The 20,894-nt window shown below is 45.6% G+C and overlaps 1 protein-coding gene across 2 annotated transcripts in view; it reads left to right on the forward strand.

Moving 5' to 3' along the window:
- RIPOR3 (RIPOR family member 3) overlaps window positions 1–20,894 on the forward strand; it is a 471,988-nt gene that overhangs the window by 414,461 nt on the left and 36,633 nt on the right. For both annotated transcript variants that reach the window (XM_086932462.1, XM_086932461.1), the window contains 2 exons: window positions 9,050–9,211; window positions 19,277–19,435. In XM_086932462.1, coding sequence (XP_086788588.1) covers window positions 9,050–9,211; window positions 19,277–19,435 — 321 coding nt within the window. The remainder of the gene's footprint in view (window positions 1–9,049; window positions 9,212–19,276; window positions 19,436–20,894) is intronic.

A 20,894-nucleotide genomic window follows, 5' to 3' on the forward strand; every position in this document is an offset into this window, starting at 1 on the left:
TTTGATGAAGGCACAATTAGCGCTGCAAACGAGGATTCAGGCGTGAAAGGCAATTCACAACAACAGTCAGAAAAGATAGGAAACCAAATAATCCTTTCATGGAAAGCAGCAGTTCGACAGCACTAGGGGCTAGAGATGCTTCCCTGTAAAGATGTCCTCTCCCTCCCAATGAGCGTGGGTGGTACCGAAATAAGGATGTCCCAAATATTATATGCAAAAAAATAGCCCTGTTTGAAGTTAATAACATAAAAGATGCACTCGTTGTGATGATATTTTTGTAAACAATATTTAGGATACACTATTTATGTCAGACAATATAGCTCTATTCAACATTTTGAACTGTAACCCTTGGGAAAGAGGGACAATCGACTCCCTCTGTGCCCACCCGGAAGAGCAAGCGCTCTTACAATCTCTGAGATCTGCGCATACTGTAGGGCAGTCCTTTTGTGGTGTCCTGCTCTGCAGCTAATTCTGGCTGGGGAGACTCATTGCCTCCGGTTTCCAGTATCTGTGAGTGCGGTGACAGTCATTTCACCACAGTCCGAAAGAGGTGCATTCTCCCAGGTACCCTGAGGGGTCTGAAGCATGAGGTGGCCCTTCAGAATTACAGGCGAGCAGCTCATCAGTGCCTCTTCCATGGATGCGCATAACCAGAGAGGTAGCCACGTTGACTATGGGTGAGGCACAAAATCCCAGGCAAGTGATGCTTCCTTGTGCAGTGAGGCCAATGTCCTCGAAAGGGAATTCCCTCCCTTCCCTTCTGGGTGAAATATTCTGGATGATTCTAGTGCTGTGATCAAGTTATCGTTCATTAAACTGGCTGCATTATAACCTTTAGTTACAGAGAAATCCACATTGGACCTTGGTCTTTCCTCGGGTAGCTGCCTACTCAAACGAACAACCAGTTGGGCCCGTGCAGGTAAGAGCTGTAGGTTGGGGAGGATGGGGGGGGGGTGATTCAGCATTCAATGACGAGGGAAACTCAAATAAAAAAAAGAAAACAATGGTTTTCTTTTAAAAAAATTAAGTTTCCCTCATCGTATGTTATGTCCACCCCACCCCACCCCCGCTCTTATCTGCATGGGCCGTGCCTGCAAACAACTGCCATCATGGACAAGGGCCAGAATATTACTAGAGTGCGATTTGTCCATCTATGGGTGTTCAGACTGACCCCTAGCCTCTTCTGTCCCTTGCCTATGACACTCAGGAGCAATGTTCAGTGGGAGCTTCAAGAAAAGCTCAACCGGACCTGGTTGCAAAGGAGTTGGAAGCTCCTCCCTCGGAATGAAGTACAGCCACCGACCCTGACCTGTCATTCACAGAGGGCACCGCCCTACAGATAAGTAAAAGAGGCTATAATTCATTGAGATCTCATTTGTAGATTTTTTTTTTTTTGTAAATTTTTTATTTTTCATAGAACAAAAAGAAACATAGGAGAGAAGCACCGAGGTGCCGCACATGTCCCCACGCAGGGGGAATAAACCAAATTAAAACGATGTTGATGCCACACCGCAAAGAGAAAACCAAGCCAATCAGTCCAGGTACCTGCAAGAAGAAGAGCAATAGGTAAACAAGCAGCCATCGGTGCTGAGCCTTATGAAGTCAGGATGTCCCATAGCAAGCAGGTCTTCAGGCTATTACAAACCATTCAAATGCCCAATCGGCGAGAACGAGCACCTCGGTGTCAAAGGAGAAAGAAAAAAAAGGAAAGAAAATGCAACTCCCAATCCCCCCCCCATGACGGTGACACACACTTACCACACTCATTCAAAGCCGCACTAAATTTGGAAGAGGTGCAGAGATCTCAAAGATGCTGGGCAAACAGCCGACGGCAGGCCTTTAGATAGGAAGGCAACCAAGGGACCCCACACATGCGTGAAATTCTTGTAATTACCGAGGAAGATGTCCGCCATTCTTTCTAAGCTCAAAAGCTTCCAAAGCCTTGCGTGCCAAAGAGATATCGCTGGTGCCTCCTTTCGCTTCCACGCTGCCGCCAACGTGAGCTTGGCCACCCCTAAGCACAACCACAGAATCTTTTTATCAGATCGCGTCTGGTGTTCAAGACCGGGGTCTCGCAGACCCAACAGCACAGAGGCCACAGAGTCCTCAATAGGGTATTGAAGGATGTCTTTGATATGTGAGAGAATTTCGTCCCAGTAAGGCCTAATCACCGGGCAATCCCACCAAATATGGCGGAAGTCCCCCAGGAGTCCACATCCCCTCCAACACTTATCCGAGGTAGCCGGATAGATACAGTGGAGCCTAGTCGGGCATAAATACCATTGCGTGAGAGTTTTTAAGTGAGCCTCCCTAAGATGAATCGAGTGGTTAAATTGGGTCATGTCCCTCCAAAGCGCTGACCATTCATTGTCCGTAACATCTCTCCACACTATCTCCTCCCACTGCTCCATATAACGTGGTCTAGGTGACTGTTCGGACTTAAGCAGTAATTGATATAGGGAGGAGATGATTCCCTTCATGGTAGACGTCTGCTGCAAGAAAGCCTCGAACGCCGAGGGAGGTCTCGTAGCTGCCTCCAGCACACCTGGAGACGTGGCCCAGTGTAGCAATTGGACATGTCGATACCTATCAGTCTGTGGCACCTGATAGTCCCGTATACAGTTAGCAAAGGTCAAAGGGTCAGAGCCATGAAACAGGTGAGTTAATGCCCTACATCCACCCTCCCTCCATGCGTCAAAGGGCCCCTCACTAAGCGCTGGTGGAAAGGCTGGATTGAAATGCAAGGGCGTGAACGGAGATGGAAAAGTCGTCCACCGCTCATCAGCAGCCAGGGTATCCCAGACCTTCAGCGTAGTACCCGTGGGAGTACTAACGTAGGCGTTCAAGGGGCGATCCCTCTTCGGTTTCCAGGCCAGATCCCAAATGGACCGGCCAGCCACACTCCGGTCCATATGCAGCCAATGTTTTTCTGAAAACTGCTGCGACCATTCCACCATTACCCTCAATTGGGCAGCCTTATAATAGAGATGCAGGTCCGGCAGACCCACTCCACCCTCCGACCTAAGCCGGCGTAAGACTGTGAAGGACAGTCGGGCTCGGCCCCCTTGCCAGACAAATCGCAGTATCTGCGTTTTAAGCTGCCGGAAGTAGGCGCTATCCAGCGGAATAGGCAGGGCCTGGAATAGGTACAAATATTTGGGGAGAAGGACCATCTTGATCGCATGTATCCTACCTAACCAGGACAGAAATGTAGGTTTCCACCTCTCCAATTCGGCCCGGGTCTTCGTCAGGAGGGGTGGGAAGTTGGCCGCAAACAGTTTGCCCACCGTCGGAGTCAGGTGGACTCCCAGATAAACAATCGATCCGGTTGCCCACGCCAATGGTGTCAACGTCCGTACATGAGCCACGTCAGTTTGCGAGAGAGTCAAATTCAAGATATATGATTTGCCATAATTCACTTTAAATCCCGCCACGTCCTCAAATTCAAGTAGAATCTCCCTAATGCAAGGCAAGGAACCTGCCGGGTCCGCCACCGAAAACAGGATGTCGTCCGCGAAGAGCGAGATCTTGTGTTGCTCTCCTGTGAACGGTATGCCTCTCACGCCTTCATGTTCCCTCACCGCCACCGCTAGAGGCTCAATACTGAGCGCGAACAGCAGAGTAGAGAGGGGACACCCCTGTCTGGTGCCCCTCGAGTGTGGGAAGAAGGCCGACAACTGGCCATTCACTGCCACTCTCGATCGTGGGTTGCAAAAATTAGCCTTTACCATAGTGATGAATTTGTCAGAAAAGCCAAATGCCGTCAGCGTATTAAACAAGAAGCCCCAATCTACACGGTCAAAGGCCTTCTCCGCGTCCAGGCCCACAAGCACAGCCGGAATACGGAACCTGTCCGCCTTTTCGTTGAGGTGAACCACTCTACGGAATATTTTCGTGGGTCTGGCGTCCCTTAATAAAGCCAGACTGGTCTGGGTGGATGATCGCCGGCATCAAATCCTGTAAGCGGCACGCCAGGATCGCTGAATATAATTTTGCGTCGATGTTAAGTAAGGCTATGGGGCGAAAGGAAGCACATTGCGCCGGATCCTTCCCCGGTTTCGGCAGGACCGTGATCACCGCCTCGGCCAGAGTCCTTGTGGAGGTTCCGGACGATGCCATATCGTTGAAAAGAGCCACTAGAAAGTCACACAGCTCAGTAGCATATGTCTTGTAAAAGACCGCGGTGTAACCATCCGGACCCGGGACCTTGTGTATTTTCAAATTTTTAATAGCGGAGAGAACTTCCTCCCTAGAGATTGGCGCCTCCAACAATTCGTTCCATTCTTTAGATATTCGAGGTAAAGGCAAACGTTGCAGGAACTCTCTTTGTGTTTCTGCTCCCAGGTTATCTCCCGTGTACAACTCAGCGTAAAAGCGTCCAAAAATGTCCGCCTTTGTTTCGTCCCGATGTTGCAGCACACCTGCAGCGTCTCTGATCCCTCCTATATATTCTCGCTCTCTCCTATCCCGCAGTTGCCGCGCCAAGTGCCTGCCCACCTTGTTCCCGCATGAATAGGATTGTCGCCCCAGTCTCAAGAGCGTAAGCTCTGCCCTATTGGCGTAGTGCGCCTTTAATTTGCCCCTCACCGCCGTCAGCGGACGTAGGGTCACCCTCGAGGGGTTGAGTTTGTGAGCTCGTTCGAGCTCGACCACCTCAGCCTCCAGGGCCTCTTGTTCCTTCCTCCGCAAGGTGTTGAGTGGCGAGTTGAGGCCCAGACACGTGCCCCTGATCGACGCCTTAAAGGCATCCCACGTGTTCGAGAGCGAGGTGTCCGACGGGGGGTTAAGATCAAAAAATTCTCTAATGGCAAGTCGCAAGGCTTTATTGGACGTATCGTCCCTGATCACCGAGGCCGGGAAGTACCACTTCCGTTGCGCTGCACCGGGCGACGACCAGCGAAGGCTAAGCACCAACAGACTATGGTCCGAAATGGATATCGGAAGAATGGCGGCATCTACTATATCCCCGCGCAGTGATTGGCTAAGAAATATGGAGTCCAAACGGGAGTAGGAATGATGTACGTGGGAGAAGAACGTGTAATCCTTTGTAGTAGGGTGGAAAAAACGCCAACCATCAACCAGCCCCAGCTCCCCAACCTCCCGCTGCGTTGACTCAGAAAACACACCCGTACCCGCCCTATGCCCCCCTGAGCTGTCCATCTCCTTGTCCCACACCAGATTAAAATCCCCCAGCAAAAACAGATGTCCCTCCGCAAAGTCTCCAACCTTCAGCAACAAATCTTGTAAAAACTTATCCTGACCAGCGTTGGGTAGATACACCACCACAAAGGTGCACAGCCGTCCCTGAATAAGCCCTTTGACCATCAACCAACGGCCGTCCTTATCGTTACGCACCTCTACAGGTTGGAAGTGAAGCGCAGCTCGGAAAAGGAGAGCCACCCCCCTATGTTTCGTGGCAGCGGAAGACCTACAGATAATGGGATATGCCCTATGCCGCAGCCGCATCTCATCTTTCCGTGCCAGATGGGTTTCCTGCAACCCCACTACATCAAGTTGATGATCCACCACATATTTCCACACCTTCTGCCTCTTCTGCGGCGAATTCATACCCTTAACGTTCCAAGTTCCTATGCTAATCGGCATAATAGAAATGGACCCCAAAACTCTCAACTGCCACCCCGAGGGTCCCCACCCCCGTATTCAGGTATCCTCCGATCATAGGAACTGTCAGAGGGTCAGCTACTCTCCCCCCATCATAGCCCAAAGCACCCCACACATCCATAGCAACCCTATCCACAGCACCAGCCTGCCCACACCGATCCGAAACCCTCACACACAGCAGCAAACATTCACGCAGCAATTCACGCAGCAATCCCCCCTCTCCACCGTCATGGGACCCCCCCCCAACAACCCAAGCCCCCCAACTCCCAACCCCCCCACATAGAAAAAAAACAGTAGCAAGAACAGAATCAAAACTGTGAATTCAAAGAAAGTACTCATCGTGTCCAGAAGTCCAAAGTTTGCGAGGGGCCTTCCATTCCGGAAGTGGGTTAGGGGGACCAACACGGTAGCCCCCACGGCCACGGTCAGGGGTGTCTCCTCCAAAAGTACATCCATACCCCCAGACCAGAAGGCCGAAGCCCCTCCGGCGTCGAACCATCTTCAAGGCAGAGGTCACGCTGCTCCGGAACTTTGCTGTGTATCAGCCAGGGTAGCCGAGGCCACCGATGCCACCGCGTTGCCCTGTTCCTGCAAGCTGGTAGTGCGATCTGGTCGCCGCCGGTCAGGGGAAGCGCCCACTCTGTGCCAGGAAGAAGAGCGGTGGCGCCTCCGAGACGGGGAAGCAGATGCTCCCTGAGAGGGCGGCACATCCTCCAGGCCCAAGAGGTCCTTCGCCACTTGGAGTGAGCGAATCTGTGCGAGCCGGTTCTGCCACCGGAAGATGATCCTGAAAGGATGACCCCAGGAGTAGGAGATGTTACGTTCCCTCAAAAAAGCAGTCACTGGACGGAACTCCCTCCGTTTCCGCAGCGTAGAGGCCGCTAAGTCCTGATAAAGCTGAGGACGGTGGTCCCTGAATTGCAATGATGTAATGGCCCTGGCTTTGCGGAGGATGCGCTCTTTCACCTGGAAATCAGGGACACAGACGAGAATGTCAGGAGGGGGCCCCCCCCTCGTCTAGGCAACCCCACTCTATGTACTCTATCCATCTGAATTTCCCGCACATCCTCCTCTTCCAATATCTGTAGGAACAACTCCTGAACATAGCCACGCAGATCACCCGCCTCACCATCCCATGGCACAGCTCGGATGCGGATGTTGTTCCTGCGGGAACGATTTTCCAGGTCCTCCGTGTGCGTCTGCAAGTCCAGGTTTTGTTCGGTGAGGCGGATGATATCCTGCTGCAACAGGTGCACGTCATTGGCCACACTTAAAACATGGTCCTCCAGGGTCGCTACCCTCTCGCCTATACCATCTACGTCCCTCCGTACATCCCGCAGGTCGGACGCCAATTGTGCGCGGTTATCGGAGATGTCTTCGTTAATGGAGGCAAAAAGTTCGGACATAAAAGCCTTCGTCACCGGCGCCTCATCGTCCGACTGCTTCGACGAGCCACTAGCCCCTGGGGACGCCGGCTGCTGGGAGGACTTCGAGGCGCCATCCTTCCCCGAGCGCCCCTTGCGCAGCGTGTTAGACATTGCGGCGGGCAGCACTCCTCCCAGGCGCCACGAGGCCAAACAAAATGGCGGGTCCGGCCGCTCGCTTCAGAGCCAGGGCCCTCGATCCCAATGTCCAGGCCTCAAGCCATAGGCCGTAGTGCTTCCGAATCACTCACACGACCCACACAGCGGCCCAGGCCTCCGCTCCGCACGTGCTTGTAGGCTTCACAGGTGCCAAGGCTGATGCACAAGTGTACTGATGGCCCGAAATCCTGTGGCGGCCAGGTAGGAATGCCGCTGCTATCACGTAGGCCGCGTCCTCATCACATGCAAATCCGCTCTTGCCCGGGCCCACCGGTCACCACCGCTGGTCTGGCACCACTCTCCACCACCAGCCAAGCTCGGGGCCCCACCTGTTGCCGATGCTTCACAGCCGCACTCGGCGTGCGCAGCCCGGCGGGTACTCGGGCGTCACCGGGCCTCCCCTCGATCAACACTGCTGGGCGCCGTTGATCCTCCGCCTCGACGCCTCGTGGACTCGCTCCACGCCACAGGCCAGAAACGTCGAGCACTCTGAATCGCACCGGAAGCTAGATCGACCGCTTCGTCGGCACGGAGCGTTTCTCCACTTTCAATCAGCGCTGGCGGTCCTGGGCGGGATCTCAGGAGGCCTGCCCTCTTCCAATAGCGGTTGCCAGGAACCAAGCAAGACCGAGGTCGTGCAGGCCTCAGAGCTCAGTCGGTCTCGTGGTCGTCCCTGATGCCTCTCCGCTCCACCGACGGCACCAAACCAGTCCGCTATGCCAGGGGGACTTCTGCAGCACTTTTAAAGCTAAACCACTCCCTCAGGACCGTGCTATAAGAAGCTATGTTTGATCGACGCCGGAGCGGCTCGGAAAAGCGTCCTACTCCGCCGCCATCTTGGCCACGCCCCTGTAGATTTTTTAGGCTAGTCCTAAAGACAGCTTTAGTTTTCTCGGCAGCCTCAGGCAATACATTTAATTGCATGAATAAAGAAAATATATATATACATAGATACATTGATGATGGAGGTACTTTGGGTCCACCCTGTTCATTAACTGGCCTCTTCAGCTGTCTTTCACATTTTCTGTCTTCCTATCACAACATTAAGACTGATGCAAGATATCAGTCTCCTTCACCCATTGGCTCTCTTGCAGTAGGAGTGACAGCATTTTGCCCGATCACATGTGCACATCCGCCAAAAAAGGACTGTACTTCATTGCCATGCCCCCTGGCCAATGCTTTGGCTGTGTACTTTTCTTTCCATTCTTTACCTTTTTTTTACTTCATACTCGTGTTTAAACTATGTCTTCAGGTTGCAGCAAATCAATGCCAGAAGCGCCTTCATGTTTTTCTGTGGTGAGCATTAACATTAAAAAGGGTTCTGAACATGCTCCAAGCATTCCTGCCTGTTAGTAAGCACCTATACTGTTCTATTAAAAGTATTTGAGGAGGCTATACTTTTTAAAAATTTATATTTATTACAAGCATGTGTCCCTCAGTTTTAAGAAGTAGATATATTAATAAATGTGGCATAACCATTAAAAAAAACCACACACAAATATTGTAAAAGATTTGCAAGAGAATTACACAGAATGAGAGAGATCGGATTGAACGTGGAATGGATTACTTCTTGTATAAGTCAAATTATTGGTAACTCATAAATAAGCATTGACATCTTAAATTTACATTGTGTGAATTTTACAGTATTATAAAGCTTAAACTGAATCATATGAGAATCTACCACAATGTGTGTGTTCTTTTCTTGGTTTTCATCCATTGAACCGGTGTACCAACAACTCTGACAACAATGAATTATCCTGAAGCGGAAAAGTGTTTTGTCAATGCAAATCTACTCAACCACAAAGCACAATCTCAAGCAATGGCAATTTTTTTCTTTAATGCAGTTTTTCCAAGAGTGAAAAAGATCAAACATTTACTAAAAGTGTGGAACCAGTGTACAGAAACTGGAAGTCCCTTTATCTGTCCAACTGAAAGGTTTATAAACCAACTCAAGAAAACGTTCTTCTCCAGAATAAAGGGAAAATATCCCGGACAGCTAGAGACAGGTACGTCATCATTGTCTGCTTGAGGTATCACACAGACTGTGTGTGGATACTGTAAGTGCATGCATGTAAAATGTTAGGCATTTACTTCTGTTTTGGTCTAAGTCAACAGTATTCAGCATTGGTTCTGGAGAGTTGGATCTCTTCCCAATTTTCAGAATTATCATTGTTCCATTTCAATTTGTATATTTAAATATATCTCACAGCGCTAGTCAATACATCTGGTATGGGTCCTGTACTTGTGGATCTACAAAGTATATTTTTAGTCTAAGTAAAACAGATTTACGTGGGTCCACATTGTTTTTTTGTAATTCCATTGTTCTGCCATTTAGCCACTTGAAATGTTGTATGTTTACAGAGATGTTTAGATGCACCTGAAGCAATGAAGCATAATAGTGCAGCAAAAATTAAACCTAAGTAAGAAGTGTCATATTTTTGGGGAACTTCGTCTACAATTTTAGATCTAAAAAGGTTATTCTTGACTTAACATAGTAGCAAGTGAAAGTGCTAGGCTGTATGTCAGAATATAGAGAACAGAAACATAATGCTGCAAAAATATTGTTGGTAAATTATCAGCAACCAAAATAACGTGGAGGTAAATATATGCAGTCAAGTTTAGATTTACTATTCTTTTTTGAAAAAAAAATCTTTTTATTTAACATAGCTCGCAGTACCATAGCAGATTAGACAATAGCGTTGTGGTGAACAAAAATAGCACATCAGCACACAAGTGGGATATACAATCACATGATTAGTGGAATGGTGTGGCTCACTGGTTAGAGGCGGCAGACCCGGAAGCAGAGGACGGCCCGGGACCAGGGTTCAATCCCCGACATGGCAGGGTTGTGAACCAGGGTCAGCGGACTCGATAATTCTCGCCTCGGTGCCTACTCTAACCAGGGATCACACTCGGCAACTCTGGGCATTAGCTTGCCTCATCTCCACAACGGCCCCCCACAAACGCCGGGGATGCCTGGTTTCACCCTGGAGATACCCAGGAGGGAACATCTCACAGGGAAAGCCAGGCGGGTTCCCCAGCGGTCTATAGCGCCAGGACGCCTCTGGGTAGCAGTGCGCTTTACAAGACACACACATTTACATTTACTCCCTGAGCTCCCCTCCCGATCCCCTGTATTTTCGCGATGGCCCCCAAATCTTTTTCCATTTCTTTATACAGCCCCTACCCTAATATATAGTTTCCTCAGCTCTTTGGCACCAGTCTAGGTCCCTCCTCCACTGTTCCCACTGCGGGGGCGGCTGAGATCCCCATCCCCTGGTGATGTTTCTTTTTATTACACCCTCAGCTAATGCCAGCCAAAGTTCAACATGCCTCGACCATTCTGCGTCTCCCTTGATCATCAACAACAGCTACTTTGGCTCCATCGGAACGGAGTCGCCCACAACCACAGACATCGTGTCCATAACCTTGGTCCAGAAAGGGACTATTTCAGGGCACTCCATTAGTATATGATAGAAGGTGCCTTCCCCCTGGCAACCCCTTACGCAAAGGGCCCATGGACTCATGCCCCAATCGTATAGATGTGTGCGAGGGTAGTATATACAGTGCAAGATTTTCAGTTGGACCAATCTAAACCTGGGACGGATTGCTATCTCATGCAGGCTTTGTATGGCATCTTGCCAATAATCGTTGTCAAGGGTACCAAGATCTCGGGTCCATGCCGCCCAGAGCTTCACCAAGGGGTCTGGCATATTCTAAATTTAGGATACCAACCTAAACTGTGGGCGCACAACCCTTAATATCAGGGTACAAAATTCTGAACAGATTGCAATCATATAATGGTGCTTCTAGAGAAATGATGCATATCCTACATCACTAGCTCCCAAAGGGAGCGACAATATATACAATATCCTCTGAGCACACACCTACAGTTCCCGTTTGTAATTCAAGCAAATATCTGGCAAGTAACTCTTATCCTCAAGAGTTGAATTTGTATGTACAAATTCCCAAAGTCAATATCAAAAAGTCAGAATTCCAGAGTAAATAGTCTTTGTAGTTTTATTTCTTGCTTATTCTTTGTGTATCATCAGATGTTCGAAGTTGATTACAACAGCCAACACGTGTTTCGTCGTGTACAGTATAATACCTAGACTTCTTCAGGGCTGTAATCAAATAAAACATATCCCACAATCACTACACATACTACGTATAGCTAGCTATAAGAGGTGGGACAGTACCAACCACCTTCTAGTAAAGTAATAGCCTGCAGAGTGGATAGATTTGAAGTGAGAAAGAAAGTAGAAAAGCCACTCCAATCTAGATGTACACCCTAAATATGTGTTGAAAGTCAAGACCCACAACCAAGTAAATAATCATGGTAAGGGTAATATATCGCCTCTAAATTTTACAGTTGCCTCACGCTACAATAGGGTCGTCCCAACATAAGTAAATTATCAGTCTGTAAAAAAGAGGCATAAAATAAATCGTATATTCCTTAAAGTTCTCTCAAGCACCAATAGAATTGCCAAATAGTCCTCATTTGGCTCCAAACAAAATGTCTTACCAACATAAAATATCAGCTTCACCCCCTATGTCTATTATTCAACCAATGTAATTGTTACCTTCGTAATCTTGTCTAATCCAATCCAGCACTAGCAGAACATGTCCAATTCTTCAATCCTCTATCAGCATCCACTGGAATCAAAATTAATATATGAAACTCAATATGTCTGCTAGACAGCGCTTGATAATGTAGTGGACTCTGTAACACTTACCCAGTGTCTATTATCTGGGGTGTTTACGAAAACATATCTTAAGTTTCTCTTACCCTCATCCCACACTACAAAAAGTAAATAGTACATGTCATTTCCCTATTGAAGTAAATGTAAAACAGTTCAATCATATTGCCATGAGATAAGTACACACAACTCACCATCCTCATTATACTACGTCCATAAGTCTGTCACAAAATATCCAAATACAAGGGAAGGTTCCTGATCATAAATAAAATAAGAGTCAGTAAACTCTATGTAAATATTAACATCATCCCATTGAGTATAAGGATTCCAAAAGTATCTCACCTACGTTGGCGGTCTGTCTATACACAATTTACCCCTCAACGTGATCCATCAAATTAACTCACTTTCTATAAATAAGAGAGGAATGCTTTAGATAATGCCGCTTTTATATATATACCTAAGAAATTAGTCATGTGAGATTATATAGACTTACCCACGGTCTTATAGTAACATTCTCGGCACGGGGTCGTTATCGTCTCAAATATCTAATAACGGCTGTATATGACAAAATAGCGTCAAAGGTCATAACCCAAAATCAAAGCTGAACATACAATACTCAATTCTCAATGCCGCTCACCAAAATCTGAATCCTATCCAGTTTCACAACCTCCTATAGAATATAAAGTACATTTTAGTATTCGTGTATTGTACTCTATTGTACCACAAAAGCTAACAGTCTACGAAATCCGCTTGTTACCTATATTCCGAGCAGTCGAAGTGTGTCCAATATCCTCCGACGTTTCCCAGTACTGGCGTCTAGCATCAGCGCCATCTTAGAGTGTCAATTTATATAAATATTAACGGGCGCCATCTTGTAACATGTTCGTATTAATGCGGTAAACATAAGCGGGCGCCATCTTGTAACTCGTTCGTATATTACCTCGTGTCAATTTATGTAAGTATTAACGGGTGCCATCTTGTAACATGTTCGTATTAATACGGTAAACATTAGCGGGCGCCATCTTGTAACTTGTTCGTATATTACCTCGTAACCCTAAGTCAGGACCCTATTCATTCGAATACGGTAAACATTCATAATTTATAAATTGATTGTAAATATTCACTCATATTTAGCAACTAAGTGGCATATCATATATATTGCAATTATTCGTAGACTTACTATCACAGTTTCGACCAACCAGCCGCCCAATTATTTACTAATATCAAAATTTATTATCCCTGCTCCCCGCCGACAATTCATGGGATACTGTACTATTCTAATAAAAATTAGATTAGATAAGACTCCAATTATAACCCAAAGTGCATAAATCTGGTCCCATAGGTAAGGGTGAAAAGGAGCAATGAAGTGTCAATGTTAGTCAGTTAGCCAGAAGAAAGGTAACCGGTAGTGCAAAATCCTCCTTTCTACTTACTAATATTCTTAATAGAGCATAATACAGGTTGAAGCAATACCAATAATCATACAATCTCCTTTAGGAAACCTCAGTCCCTGTACATTCTAATAATTATCAGCAGCAAGATGTCAACAACAGGCATGTAGTAGACAAATTAGAATCAATAAACAGTAAATCATATAGAACATTATTGGATCAGAGATCTGCAGATGTGTTAATCATTGCCTAAGAAGTACTGGTATTCATTATCAATGTTAAGACCACGTTCAACTGATTTCAATTTCATGATCCACAGTACTTCCCTGCGTCTGAGTTTCAGAGTTCTGTTACCTCCCCTAGGGTCTTGAGTCACATGTTCTACTCCATGGTAACAAAATTGGTGTTCTTCCTGTTTGTTAATATTTTGAACAAAATGAGCAGCAATAGGGTATCTAGTGTCCCCATTTTTCCATGCCCTAATATGTTCCATCATCCTGTCCCTGAGTCTTCTTATTGTGCTGCCCACATAAATCTGTCCACATGTACAAGCAATTATATATACAACAAAGGAAGTTTCACAATTGATGAAAGTATCAATTTCATACATAGCTGAGTCATTGTAACTGAAACTCACAATCTTTTTACATGCCCATCTGCAGCAATTGCATCGTCCACATTTATAGAATCCTCTTGTCATATTTCTAGGCCATATTTCTCTATTCCTTATAGGATAACTCGGGCTAAGTTCATTAGCTAGGGTCTTCCCTTTCCTGAAAGTTATGGACGGTCTCTGCCCAATATACGGTGATAGGTCTTTATCTACAGACAAAAGATGCCAGTGACGATTAATAATAGAGTATAATTTATTGGACTCTGTATTATAACAAGTCACTAGGCGAACTTTCTGTTCACTCTTCTCTGTGGTGATTTTTTTCATTAATGTCTGAGATCGCACAAGTTTACATGCACGTCTCCTTGCCTTGTCGATAACATCCCGTTGATAACCTCTTGCTACAAATCTAGTAGACATATCCTGAACTACATTGTCAACATCCTCATTCTCAGAGCAATTTCTCCTAGCTCGGACCATCTCTCCATATGGGATGGATTTAATCTGAAAATTAGGGTGGCAGCTAGTTGCATGCAGTAATGAGTTGCAACTAGTCTCTTTTCTGTACATCCTAGAACACAACTTATCCCCCTTAATGTACAATTCAACATCAAGAAAGTTGATTTTCTTCTTATCATATTGAGTTGTGAACCTTAGGTTAACATCATTACTGTTCAGATGTTCAAAGAAGCACATAAGGTCTTCAAGGCTACCAGTCCAGATCATGAGACAGTCGTCTATGAAACGACCCCAGTATTGTATGTATTCAATCCATTTGACACCACGGCGACCCCAGATCCACTCCGCCTCAAACCATCCCATGAACAGGTTGGCAAAAGACGGAGCAAACCTGGAGCCCATCGCGGTCCCAAGACGCTGTCTGTACCAATTGAGATTAAATACAAATACATTATTCTTTAGTACAGTCTGTGTCATGTCAAGTATCATCTTTGTATGCTCAAGATATTCAGCTGGTCTCTTGTTGAAAAAGGTTTCTACTGCAATAGTCCCTAAAGTATGATCAATATTGGAGTATAGCGAAACCACATCTAGTGTAACTAGATACATATCTTCTTGCCAGACCACATCTGACATCATGTTTAGTACATGTTTGGTGTCTCGGATATAGGAGGGCAAACCTTCAACATATGGTCTCATAAATATATCGATGTACTCTGAAATCTTTTCAGTCGGACCACCAATACCAAAGATAATCGGCCGTCCGGGTGGGTTCTCTCTATTCTTGTGCACCTTGGGTAAGGTGTACAGACACGGGGCTCTAGGTGTCGATACTGTCATATAATTATACTCATCCACATCCAAAAGTGACAAATCATACCAGGTTTTCAGTTTCTCATTTATCAAGAGTGTCAATGATACCAATGGATTACTAGCTAAGGGTTCATAATATTTCAGATCCCCCAGCTGCGACATAATCTCCGCGTTGTATTTAACAGTATCCATTATGACAACATTGCCACCCTTGTCTGCCATTCGGATGGTAATGTCGTCATTGGTCCTCAGGAGTTTAAGTGCCTCCCTTTCTCCCTGTGTAAGGTTATCAGGTTTCTTATAGTATCCACCTTTAGACCTTTTATCAATGAGTTTATCGATTTCCAATTCCACAGACTTGTGGAAAGCATCTATCGTATTTCCTGTTCCAAGTTGCGGTGTCCATTTTGATTTCAATTTTAAACCACTACTTTAACTGAGATACCTATTAATCTCCAAATCTTCCAATACTCTAGATAGTGTAATAGGATCATCTTCATTCTCAGTCAAAGAAAGTAGTAGTCTTGTCGCATTTGCCCCTTCTATAGTCAAGTCACTCAATTGATTCTGTGTTGAAATACCTTTATCTTTCGATGGCGCATGAACAAAAAATTTCTTAATCTTCAGAAGTCTTACAAACCTGTATACATCAATCTTAGTCTTAGAATATAGGTAACAAGCGGATTTCGTAGACTGTTAGCTTTTGTGGTACAATACACGAATACTAAAATGTACTTTATATTCTATAGGAGGTCGTGAAACTGGATAGGATTCAGATTTTGGTGAGCGGCATTGAGAATTGAGTATTGTATGTTCAGCTTTGATTTTGGGTTATGACCTTTGACGCTATTTTGTCATATACAGCCGTTATTAGATATTTGAGACGATAACGACCCCGTGCCGAGAATGTTACTATAAGACCGTGGGTAAGTCTATATAATCTCACATGACTAATTTCTTAGGTATATATATAAAAGCGGCATTATCTAAAGCATTCCTCTCTTATTTATAGAAAGTGAGTTAATTGGATGGATCACGTTGAGGGGTAAATTGTGTATAGACAGACCGCCAACGTAGGTGAGATACTTTTGGAATCCTTATACTCAATGGGATGATGTTAATATTTACATAGAGTTTACTGACTCTTATTTTATTTATGATCAGGAACCTTCCCTTGTATTTGGATATTTTGTGACAGACTTATGGACGTAGTATAATGAGGATGGTGAGTTGTGTGTACTTATCTCATGGCAATATGATTGAACTGTTTTACATTTACTTCAATAGGGAAATGACATGTACTATTTACTTTTTGTAGTGTGGGATGAGGGTAAGAGAAACTTAAGATATGTTTTCGTAAACACCCCAGATAATAGACACTGGGTAGGTGTTACAGAGTCCACTACATTATCAAGCGCTGTCTAGCAGACATATTGAGTTTCATATATTAATTTTGATTCCAGTGGATGCTGATAGAGGATTGAAGAATTGGATATGTTCTGCTAGTGCTGGATTGGATTAGACAAGATTACGAAGGTAACAATTACATTGGTTGAATAATAGACATAGGGGGTGAAGCTGATATTTTATGTTGGTAAGACATTTTGTTTGGAGCCAAATGGGGTCTGGCATATTGTTTAGGAGATTTCGGTAAATGGTGGATGTTTGGTTCTCTAGTATAGGGCCCAGTAGTAACCTATCTTCCAGAGGGGAATACTCCAGGATGGAGGAATCTCTATCAATGGGGACGGATTGGCGTGTGTGAGACGTATTTAGTGGTATTGTGGTGAGTCATGTAGGTCATACTCCTTCTTAAGGTAGGAAAAGGAGCGGTGGGCAGATCCCTTCCAAACTTCACCCAAGTAGTCTATGCCAATCAACCTCCATCCCCAAAACCGGTCAATCTCTCTCAGATGATCTCCAAGCCACAGGGGGGTTCTACTGGTCAGTCTATACATACACCCCAGGAACTTATTCTCCTCCCTCCAGCACTTGAGCACCACTCTAGTGTGCACTGGCCACTCCCTTCATAGCCTCCGAGCGTAGAGCAAATATTCGCTGTTTCCCCCTGGCATCGTCTGTCCACTCTATAGGCCGGTTCGGAGCTATCTGTGTATACCCAGTCATTGACTACCTGAAGCTGTGAGGCCCAGTAATATATTCACAGATCGGGGAGCGCCAGGCCCCCACCATATAGCCCTCTAGTTAGCTTGTGTAGTGCTATTCTGGGAGTCCCACCGTTCCACAGCAATGTCCGCACTGCCTGAGAGATGCACGCAAATACTCCCTGGGGGACAGGCGCAGTGTATTTTTTAAATATATAGCAGCCTCGGCAGGGCGAGCATCTTAAATAATGCTGTTCGGCCCATGAGGGAAAGTGGTAGTGATCGCCAATGACTCACGTCGGCCCGAGACAAGCCAACTGAGGTTCCAGGTTCCTGTTAAAGAATTCCACAATGTCCTGTGTGATGTAGACCCCCAAGTACTTGAACCCGTCCGTGACTACGGTGGCTGGACATCTAGTGGGGACCAGTGGGGGGCGGGGCCTGACAAAGGAAAAATCACTGACTTCCCCCAGTTAATGGTATAGCCGAAGTAGCTGCCGAATAATTCAAAGAGGTGTAATGCCTGCGTGATCGAGTGGTATGGCCGCGCCATATACAGCACAATATCATAGGCGTACAGGGAAATACGCTTCTTCCAGTCATCCGTCAGAGCTAGGCCCCAGAAAGACCAGTCTCTCCTGATCCAATGCGCCAGTGGCTCCAGGGCAGTGGCAAAAAGGAGGGGAGACATGGGGCAACCCCGTCTGGAACCCCTACTGAGGGGGAACACCCTGGACATAGTACCATTCACTCTGACCCGGGACACCGGTTGTTCGTAAAGGAGATGCACTCATCCGCACAGAGTTCGGGCCTAAGCCAAATTTATGGAGCACCATAAATAAATGCGCCCATTCAATACTATTGAATGCCATTGAGGCATCCAACAACATCCATGCCGTCTGCGCATCCCCAATATCCTCCGTCATGTACAGTACTCCGTAGAGATGACGCAGGTTGTGGCGGGTGGTCTTACGGGGCATGAACCCGGACTGCTCTACATGCACCAAGTCCGGAAGAACAAGACTTACTATTCTTAACTCCACATCCATAGTTCTATATTTGTGGAGTTTAGTATAGTAAACCTATACTTACCTATAAGTACATTACCTTATGACATTTTGGGAGCCAATATTTAGGTAATGGCATGCTGGCATATAATGTCGGATAAATGAGTCATTAAACTTCATCAGACATCCGATGTACATGGACCTTTTTGATGATTTCTAAGGTAGCCGATAAATAAAGGACTTTTTTGGGGGGTACAAAGGACCTTCTTCCTGGGTATTCATAACGATATTTTTACCATTTATCTGAGTTGATGATATAATTAAGTTTTGAATTATATAAGAACTCCCAATACTGATTGAGCCCGTCAAGGTGGTATTTACGTACCTGGGCGTGGAGTAATCACATATAATGAAGCATGCCACTATAAGGTTTGGGTAAGCCAACCTCTCCAGAATCTTTGTGATTCTGGCAAACTTCTTTAGATTTTCCCTTAACCCCTTCGATGCGGCCGTGATTCCCCTGGTGTGCTGTAAACAGCACGAACAGGGGCGGGCCGTGACGAACCCCAGCCGTCATCAGCACACGAGGACCGTAGTGCATGACGGCTGGGGTTCGTCATCAGCATGGAAGGGGTTAAAAGTCCTTGGCAATTGTTTTGTATACATTATAGTAAGGAAGGTATGCCTAGGTCTCATGCCTCTTTCTCTCCTCTACCCTCTCTGCAGTATTCTATAATACTAAAATGTTTCTTATTATTAACTACTTGGTACTACTTCCTACAAGTTAAAGATTTCCATTCACCACAATTTTATCATTTGTTAACAGATTATTGACAGAGTAGTTGTTACAGATCCTGGTTAGGTTGCACATCCATCTCCTTTAGAGTGACTAATGAGTACACCTACACCACTAATGCACAGGTTGTTGTCCTTTGAAGAGGGAAAGCTTTATATCTGTTGATTCCTTGTGATCCTCTGTTTAGTGTGTCACAGGCTGCTGGAGCAGATCGCAAGCTGCTGTGGGTTGGTTTCCTCTACCGCTCTTCCTGAGGACCTGCTTACCTTCTTCTTGCTCCATGACTACTTGAAGAAACACAACGTTGTCGACCTTGAGAAACATCTTGCAGCACTCACTAAAGAAGGTAAGGGTAGAAATGGGTCTCCAATTACAGATACAGCCTTGCTTGCACAATGGACTTCATCTACAAACAAATAACGCAGTGCAGTGCCGCAACCCATTATGGTGCGCCGTGCTGCTTCATTTTCAAAGCAAAGGGATGCGTCCTATAAACAACAATACAACACATCACTGTACTTTTGCCTGTGCTGGTGCACAATTGGCTGGCTTGCCCCAGCGCAGACAACCTTGCGTCATTTTGCAAGGGTGCCTGCGCTACAGGGATAAGGGGCACCTTCCTGCACAAAAACAATCATTGTCCTCTTTCTATGAGCATAAAAAGAGGAAAGTGTTAGGAGTAATACAAGTATTTCTCCTTGATGCGCCTCCTTATGCCTCCCTTGGGGAGGCGTAGAATTCTGACGCATACCCAGTTTTACAAAATGTTTTAAATCTGGGAATGTGTCAAGTTCCATGGATGGTGCGTGGGAACACCCAGAGCAACACCCATGGAATGCCCCTTTCATGCAGAGTAATGCGTTAAGGAGGCCCATATTTACAAGGGCATGAAAAGTCACGCAGGGTGACTTTACATGTCCTTGTAAATATGGGCAAGCACATTGCGCCACTGGTGCATCAAACAAATTGACACACCGGTGGCGCAATGGGCTTGCAAATGAGCCCCAATGTATTTATTTGAAGCAGTCGTCAAACGTCTCTGTGGAGTAGGCATCCGTGAAATATCACATGCTCCTAGGCCCAACAGAAAACAGGCAGAGCAAATGAACTAGATTTAATCAAGATTACATTCACTTAGTTGCATTAGTTGGTGAAGGAAGGCTTTGAAAGTGCTATGAACATGTACATTGAAATAAAAAAAGATCAAGGAAGGCTGGACAAATTTAAGGCTTGTCTGGCAAAGCCAATATTACAATGATTGAGATTAATTAATGTCTTGCAGAGTGGAGTTAAAATGAATGCTAAGCTAAAGGGTGGAATAATTGGTACAGCCTGCCATTACTTTATTATGAAAGTACAAATAAATGTCTATTTTGGAAACTAATTGGATTTAGAGGTACAAGAAATGTGTGATGTAAGAAGGGAAGGCAGTAAGGAGTAAATATGCTCAAAATTGAAAATGAACAAGAAGAAACAATAAAAAGCTCTTCAAGAAGATATAATAAGCCAAAAAACAAAAAGACTAATAAGAGAAAACAACAAAAGATAAAAATGGTAAGGTATATGAGGGAAGTCAAGGGAAATATTACTCAACACACATATTTTATGTGTCCTCATTTGAAAGCATCACATACAACCTAAATCACATCATTGCTGCTTTGTAAACATACAAATACAGCACTGTCTACCTTTAGTGTTTAAATTGCAATCTCCATTCCTCCATCTTTTAATTATCGATGGGTTGGTAAGGGAGCAAAACATCAGGGCAGAAGCTTTCATACAGGTTCACATAAGGAGCAAATTGC

The sequence above is a fragment of the Lissotriton vulgaris genome, chromosome 7, assembly GCF_964263255.1.
Source record: "Lissotriton vulgaris chromosome 7, aLisVul1.2, whole genome shotgun sequence".
NCBI lineage: Eukaryota > Metazoa > Chordata > Amphibia > Caudata > Salamandridae > Lissotriton > Lissotriton vulgaris.